Source organism: Diabrotica virgifera, chromosome 5 (assembly GCF_917563875.1).
Source record: "Diabrotica virgifera virgifera chromosome 5, PGI_DIABVI_V3a".
Classification (NCBI taxonomy): domain Eukaryota; kingdom Metazoa; phylum Arthropoda; class Insecta; order Coleoptera; family Chrysomelidae; genus Diabrotica; species Diabrotica virgifera.
This window is the reverse complement of record NC_065447.1, coordinates 10192450-10201533: the sequence shown is the minus strand read 5'-3', so window position 1 is coordinate 10201533 and position 9084 is coordinate 10192450. Positions and strand designations below refer to the sequence as shown.

Genomic DNA, 9084 nt, shown 5'->3' with positions numbered 1-9084 from the left:
CATATTTTGTGTTACTTTCCGTCCTTTTTAGCGCATTTCTTATTTCGTTTTCAGATAATATATCTGCAATTTGTGTGTTTTCCTATCTCTTTCTTAAGTATGTTGGAGAACCAACTCATTCGTCCATTTGTATTCGTTCTATCTTTACCTTTTCATGGATATTCAGTACGAAGTTTATTAACCTTTTTCAAGGCTTCCTTGCTTTTGAGCTTTCCATATATCTTTAAATTATTTTTTTCAAAGTTGGCGTTTGGTGAATAATAAATAAACTACCAAATAAAATTCACGGTTCTTTTATTGTTTACAATTTATAACAGATCTAAAATAATTACAATAACTACTTATATTTTAAAATATATATACACAATATAAATTTGGTAATTCCAGCTGTTCATAGGTAAATTAATGTACATACTTATCAGATATCCATGTGACAAATTTCTAACCATAAACAAATTATGCATGATAACTATTTAATATATAAAAAACATGGTTATACTGATTTACTTCTAAATTGAATATTTATCAAGTATCAGTGGAATCTATCAACTATTTGACTTATAGGTTTTTCTCTTATTCTTCTCATCGATTTTTTTGTACTGATTGATCATTTCAGATTTGAACGTGCTCGGAACATTATGATGACCAATGTCCTTTGACTTCTGCACCAATAGTGTCATACATGTAGCCTACTCTTAGATATTCATTTTGCTTTTTTTTAGGCACTCCATTCATCCTTATTATGCAAGAATAATGTGTTTTTTTATTTTGAACTATCTAATATTCAGTACCGTACCTACATCACAGCTTTAAATACATTTCGTTCCATTTATTCCAACTTACTATCTCTACTGAACGCATATCTATATATTTTTCCATTGTTTTTCGAAATTGATCCTAGATATCTAAAATGTTACTTAATACAACTCTTTGAGTAGCGTTGTTGTAATTCCCTTTTAGTATTTTCGACGACCATCACATCATCAGCATACGTTAATCAGCAAGGAAAGTTTCTTAGAATTCCCCAATCTAACCATCAACTTCCATTTCATATAATATCAAACCATAATGATCCTAGACTCTGACCTGTATGATTTTAGTTCATTCACCTTTGTTTATAATTAGTAATTTGTCATGGCAATATGTATATACACATACATACAGTCGGAAACATGAAAGAATACCCATGAACGATCACATAGATCACATATTATTCAGATTATTAATAATTTATCTCTCTCGTTTGTTATTTATGGAAAAAAGACAGCAAATACAAAATATGTGATTGATGTGATCGTTCATGGGTATTCTTTCATTTTTCCGACTGTACTTAAACTGAACAATGATAGAATCGTTCAATTGAATAAATGTTCAAAATCTAAATTGAAAACTAACAAATTAGATAAAATCTTTGGTTTTCTTTACATTGGTAACTACTGCAATATTTTGGTAACTGCTTGTATCAAAATATTTCAAATACGATGAGTTGATCTGTTGGTTGAAACTTGAAACATAGTATTCGATCATTTTACCATCAAATCAAGTAATAGATGCCCTATTTTTAAAACTAAAACAGAAAATTAAAGCATTCTCAGTATCACTCATCATTTTCAACTATCTTTATTTCACGTTAAGAATAGAACATTGTGAAGATAACCCCATGCATTTCTTATGAACAATAGAAACGCGCCGATGGCACGCCGTACTGATTAAAAGGAATCGTATATCGGCAGTCGAGTAGCCACCCGTGCCCAAGAGGTTTGTCAACACTGATCTCCATAAGCGTAACGTTCTATTCTTAACGTGAAATAAAGTATAGGATAAAATAAACCCATGGAAAAGAGGCACACAACTAACGCAGTTCACAATAGATCATATTTTTTATATAGCTGGAAAAGCCAGAGTGGAGAGAGTCTTATAAGTATATGAACATTTTAACAGTGCATAAAAGGGCAGCAAAGAAAACTGTGAAAATTATCAGGGCATAGCTCATTGAGTCGGATATATAGGAGTTATGGGACAATACTGAAAAATATAATAGAAAAAAAGTACAAAGATGATAGAAGCAGAAAAGCAAGCAGGTGTTAGAACCGCAAGATCGACAGTGGACCACCTCTATGACCATCTTCTACGAAACAAATCCTATTAGATTTTATAAAGAAAGTTGTAAGATATTGTTCGTCCGCTATAACTTTTCCCATACGTCACGATTCATTTTCAAACAAATTAACTCAAAACATAAAGTGAAACGAACGTCGATGTGTATATACATTTTGTATACTGTATACTATATAATACACACATCGGCGTACGTTTCACTTTATGTTTTGACTTAATTTGTTTGAAAATAAATCGTGACACATGGGAAAAGTTATAGCGGACGAACAATAATTTGTTTTCTATAGCAAAATTAATTATGATAGGGCAAAAATACTTATTATAAGAGGAAAAATTCGAAGAAAGCGAAATGTGGGAACACGAAGAATATCCTGGCTTAAGAACTTACGGGAATGGTTCTAATGCAGCAGTGCATAGCTATTTAGAGCGGCAGTCAACAGGGTCTGCATTGCCATGATGATTTCCAGCTTTCGATAGGAGATGGAACTAGAAGAAAAAGAAAGCAAAATAAATCATAAATTGAGTGGTCGATTCAAATCGAAGATTTTATTTTACAACTTTAAAAGATTAAGATTTACTCTTAAAAGATGTTTGAAACAATAATTAAAATGGGATACAAAATGAAATATGTTCCGTGTATATTAAAAAATTAGTCAAAAAGGATTTTGGTTTTCAACAAATATCTCGAAAAGCTTGACAATAAAGAGTAAACATGTAAATATGTCAAAGATATCTGTAATAGCGGCACTTTCAATTCATGTCAAAACTTTTAAAATTTGTGTTTTTATAAAATATTTCGAAAATATATTAAACAGCACAAATTTCTTTCATCTCCTTACAAAACTATATAACATCCTTAAACAATAAACAAAAATATAAATTGTTTATAATTGTCTGTAGATTTGTATAGTGTCATAACTTTTTTGTTGTATTGTAGAATATCTTTCACTATGCTATGCTATTTCATTGTAATTTAGTAGAAAATAGACTGTCATGGAAAAAATAGTACAAAAATTTCCACATGTATACCTACATATAAAAGAAGCCTGCGACAATGTGGCGATTTCACAACTGAGAAAAGATAAAAAATGAAGAAAGAACATTAATCAAAACATTTTCACGGTAATGGTTGTAGTAAAAGTAATAACTGTTAGCATACTCCTGATAATCCCAATTTAATACCGTTTGATTATTATTACAAAAAAGTACAATATTTGGAACAACAATCTATGAAACAAGATATAAATAAATATAAATCAAAAGAATTTGAGCACATGAAAAGGTACCTTGTGAGACCCTAAGCAAGAAAAAGAAAGTAAAAAGCAGGAAGAATGGAAGATATATTATTATGAAGACCCCCTCTTCAAAATATGAAGAAGTGATTATTGTATTTTACAGAATTTGTGAAAGAATCGAGGCAAGAAAACCTGTAACTTAGTAACTAGTTAACTTCTGCCAAAAACGAGCATCTTATCAGCTACTGCATATGTTACAGTTCAAGTTGATTCTCAGTTAGAGTTGACTCCAACTAGTTGGAGTCAACTCCAATTGAAACGAGCAGTAAAAGTTGATTTTAAAAATGTAAATCAACTTTTACTAGTTGGAGTTGACTTTTCCTGGATCGATTCAGTAAATGTTGATTATACGAGAATCTCAAGTGCATTTTTGATGAGTGTGCGTTTCTTTGTTTTGGCCGTTTCAACTACTTATTAGTATAGTCTGTAACGTCGCCCCCGTTAGGTAAATTATTCTGATTCGATTTTTTCCACAAACTTGCTCAAAGAAATTCATCCGTATAACAATCCTTATAACAAATACACAGAGTGGTACACACGCGGTACCGCGGTCGAAAAATTGTTTAACCAATTTCAGTAAAGTCAGTCAGTAAAGTGACTCTTTATCGAACGAGTCTGATATTACGAGCAGAGAAACAGACGCGTTCGATAAAGAATATTGAGGTGGTGCGTACAAAATTGTATCGTCAATCATAAAAAACATTAACACTTATACTTACAACTTTGAGGAATTTTTTTTAATTTTAGACGAAATAAAAATCTCGTATGACAGTAATGACAGATGACTTTTGCATGATGGCCGGTTTTGATGTTTAATCGATAGTTATATCAATATTGTATACCTACCTAATTACTAAATCTGTAAAGTTTTGATTTATTTTGTATGAATATAATTGCGAAACACTACAGAATTTTACTTTTTGACATAAATTTTATTAATAATAAGATCAATTTTGTACAATATTTTTAATAATTAAAGTAAATAAATTTTAATTTCACTCTAATAAATAATCGATTGCTGCCATTGACCACTTACATTCAATCTCGGTTAATTTGATTAATTATCGCGGCAGGTAAAGTAACATTCTTCTTTCAATACAACAAAGTGTTACTTTACTGCCGAAAATGAGGGCAAATGAGTACAATAATAAATGATTTTAGTGAAGTTTGGCGATAAACAATGATTTTAAACAAATTCGCAAAAATACATAATTTTTTCACTTCGTACAAATTTTTTTTTGATCCGTTGGGCCTTTTTTTCTTCAAAATTGACTGTTATCGAGTTATTAGCGACTTAAAATTTTAAAAACGCCAAAATAACCATTTTCTAGGTTTAATAACTCGGTTAAAGATAATTATTGTGAAAGTCGAGCGAGCGGCCGTGGAGTAACGGCATAATCGCTGGCCTCATACGCCAGTGCACGTGGGTTCGAGCCCTGCTAAAGACAAACCATTTTCATTTTCAATAATGACACGAGCCGTCTCACCGTGCCTCGGAGAGCACGTTAAGCAGTCGGTCCCCCTGGGCTAATGTACATCGACACTAGTTACTTGAAACAGGGTTAAAGATGTAATTGGCGCCGGAACTGTCCGAAAGGCAAAAATGGCATACGATATTATATATTATGAAAGTCAGAAACTAAAAAAAATCAAAGAATAAAACTACCTCTAAGATCCTGAAGAAATTTTTGTCATTATTTCATTAATAAGATATTATTTTTAATTATCAATAATGAGCGCTAACCGTGTATTGAGGCGGCCGTCAATGTAAGTGCGAGTGAGATTCACCATTGGACGGCTGGAATGGTGCATCTCTTTAGCACTCACCATTGACGGCCGCCTAATACGCACTTAGCGCTCATTGTTAATAATTAAAGATAAAGCTTAGTAATAAAATAGTGATAAAAATTTCTGCTGGATCTTGTAGAGGGGGCTATAAACTTTGATTTGGTCACTTTCTGACTTTCATAATAATGGATTTTAACCGAGTTATTAAGCCTTGAAAATGGCTATTTTCGCATTTTTCAAATTTTAAATCGCGTATAACTCGACAACAATCAATTTTAGAGAAAAATCACAAAATACCTTTTTTGCTCAGAATAACCCAAATGATCTAAAAAAAATTGTTCGAAGTGAAAAAATTATTTTTGTGAATTTGTCTAAAAAAAATTGTTTAAACAATTTATCGATCAAGGTACTGCCTGACACCCAGTAGATTTGTTATAAGGACCTCTTTTTGAGTAAGTTTGTGCAAAAAATTCGAATCGGAGTAATTTACCTAACGGGGGCGACGATACAGCTTAGACTAATTTGAACATATTCAGTAACATTTAATTGCTAGAATCGGCTGTTTGTGTGAATCAGAATCAACTTTTACTAAATGGCATTAGGAAGACTATACTTTTCCTAGTTGGAGTCTACTTTTACTAGTACATGTTGAATATAAATCTTCATTTTATATTTATAATCAACTTTTACTGAAACCAGCCGTTAGAGTTGACTCCAACTAGTTGGAGTCAACTCCAACTGGATAATCAACTTGAACTGTAACACATATACTTACTATCGAAGACGAAACTGAAGAAAAACTATGTACACAAGATCAATAATATTAAAACCATGTCAAATATTGTCTTAACACAAAATTTCTCTGGTAGCTGTGTTTCTTTGTGAGATAATTCCTATTCTTAACGTCTCACTTATTATCTTTCTTTGTTATTGTTTCTCACTTTATTCACATGCTGTATTTAACTGTGGCCTCATAAAACGAATGAGGTGTGTTAGCTGCAGGAGGGGAGGGAAGAGATGCTGGAATCGACGGTGGAGGGGAACTTAAGTACGGTTTTCTATCACATTGCACTGACTGCACTGAGTTGCTTGGTGGCCTCATCACTGAAACAAAAGAAATTAACATTAAGAAATGATAATCGTCTCGATTAACCCGAGAGCAGTCGCGCTCACTTCTGTCACCTATGCAGTCGCGCGTAGAGAAAATATCTCAAAATACGAATTTAAACAAAATTTCTATTTTATAATATGTTTATTTACTTGTTATGTTAAAAATATCTATTTCTAACAATTTTAAAACTAATTGGTTCTCACCAAAGCCATAAATTCCACAAAAACAAATTTCAAAAAAAATCCCACGTATTACTACAATCCTCCTCGAGGCACTTACGAGTGGAAAGTTATGTTGCAAAATATTTCATCAAGTTATCACGGAAAAGGATAAAATATTAGATTTTTTCTAACGGCGCGACTGCTCCCGTGTTAATGGATCTGACTTATAACGTCCACGCTTCTATTTCGTACAGGAGAACAAGCCTAACTTAACACTTTTGCAGTTTGTGTCTTAGTAGCCCGATCATGGAACGCAAAATTTTACGAAAACCTCCAAAAAAAAGGAAGGATGAAAATTTGGCAATAGGTAGTTGAAATTGTCTATTATTATATAAGAAAAAGTTTACAATTCTACATCCCTCCATTTTAAAAAAATTGGAAAATACGGGGTGAAAAATTTTTTCTCGGGAGTGAAAAAATATACGTTCAAAGTAAGTCCGGAATTGGATAAAATGACTAATTCTAAGTAACTTTTGTTCTATAGAGTTTTTTTACTAAGTCAATACTTTTTGATTTATTTGCGAGTGAATGTGTTCATTTTTAACCAACAAAAAAATATTTTTGGATGGTTTTTCGGAGATAACTCAAAAAGTAAGTATTTTAGCGAAAAAATATTCCTAGTAAAAATATAGCTTATAATAAATTGAAAAAATGGTGTATGCGTGAGGTCTGCAGACCCAGTAGAAGCAGAGTTGCAGCTAATGAAATGTAGGTTCTTCTTCGTCAAATTCCAAATCGAATATTTCAATGTGAAGTAACCAAAAAACGGAGCACTTTTTGGGGAAAATTCATTACAACTTTTTTAAAGGGTTTAAAAAAGGTTTATTTTTGTTTTTTAAAAAAATTTCATACATTAAAAGTAAGTGAGTTACTAGAGTTACGCTCAAAATATTGTTGGTCCCTTTTATTTTTTGGTAAAAAAATGACGAAAATGACCCCTTAATTGCTTCTCAAATAAAATTAATCGTTACCGCTTTACAAGTTGCTTTACTTATGTATTGTTTATATTATCTATAAGTTTCATTGGTTCAAAGTGCTTAGTTTTGAAAAAAATTGGGTTTAAAATAAAACATTATTTTTTTAATTTTGAAAAAAATCGTAATTGTTTATGGAATTAACTTAAAAACCATTAAGAATACCAAAAATCTCAAAGAGTAATAAAATGTACGTTTTGCTTTTGTGAATATTTTTGATTTTTTGTTTTCTTGTTAGACAAAAATTGGTTATGCTATGGCTGTTCAAAATTTGCCTACACTCGTGATTAGTGACTCGTTCAAGCCATTTTAACAACAGATTTTTCAAAACGAAGCACTTTGAACCGCTGAAACTTACAGATCATATAAATATACAAAGTAACTTGTGAAGTGGTAATGTTAAAATGTATATGTGATGCTAATTAGGGGGTGATTTTCGCGATTTTTTTACCAAAAATAAAAGGGACCAACAATATTTGGAGCGTAATTCAATTACTTTTAATATTACAAGTTTTTTTTAACAAAAATAAACCTTTTTTTAAACACTTTAAAAAAGTTATAATGAATTTTCCACTAAAAGTGCTCCGTTTTTGGGCTATTTCACATTGAAATATTCGATTTGGAATTTGACGAAGAAGAACCTACTTTTCATTAGATGCAACTCTGTTTCTACTGGGTCTACAGACCTCATGTATTCCGGTCTTATTTTGAGAACGTATATTTTTTCACCCCTGAGAAAAAAATTTTCACCCCGTATTTTCCAATTTTTGTAAAATGGAGGGGATGTAGAATTGTAAACTTTTTCTTATATAATAATAGACAATTTCAACTACCTATTCCCAAATTTTCATCCTTCCTTTATTTTTTTTGGGTTCTTTGATCGGGCTATAGGTTGAAATCCAACTTACAATCAGTTATAAATTTACGAAGACTCAAAAAAGCATTTCTAGCTTGTTTTACTGTGATGGCATCGAATAACATCAAAGATCTTCAATGTCTTTTAAATTATCTAACTCTTGCATGTGAAGCTTTGGGTTTTAAAATAAATATCAATAAGACAAAAACTATGATTATAGGTACAAATAATGACCCAAATGCACAGATATTTATATGTAGCTGGAGAAAAAATCTCCATCTAGAATCTAGATCCAGTTGTCTGCTAAGAAATAGTTAAGATCCTAAGACTGAAAGAAAGAAAAGAGTAGAACAAGTCGGAGTTTTTTTGATACTTCGTCAATGTCTGACTGATCGTAAGTTGGATTTCAACCTGAGATACAAGATGCTAAAGTGTTACATTTGGCCTGTACTCTTGTACATAATGGAAGTATGGACGTTAAAGCCTAGATCCATTAACAAACTTGTAAGTTTTTTAAATGTGGTGCTTGCTTCGACTTCGAATAAGAATATTATGAAAGGACAGAGTCAGAAATGAGGAAGTATTAAAAAGAACAGGCGTCCATGACAGGGAACTTTTTTATTGTGTAAAAAGTAAAAATGCTACATATTTATTTAGGGCACCTATTTATTTTGTAACCCTTATAGTAGGGTTATATTTTTTTTTTGGTACTAAAATTTGA

The 9084-nt window shown here is 31.4% G+C and overlaps 1 protein-coding gene across 1 annotated transcript in view; it reads right to left on the bottom strand.

The window, feature by feature from the left end:
- Window positions 1-277: 277 nt before the first annotated feature.
- LOC114332702 (forkhead box protein F1-like) overlaps window positions 278-9084 on the bottom strand; it is a 33231-nt gene continuing 24424 nt past the window's right edge. Inside the window, exon 2 of the mRNA XM_028282529.2 lies at window positions 278-6305. Within this exon, the coding sequence (XP_028138330.1) occupies window positions 6148-6305 (158 nt within the window). The 3' untranslated portion in view covers window positions 278-6147. The remainder of the gene's footprint in view (window positions 6306-9084) is intronic.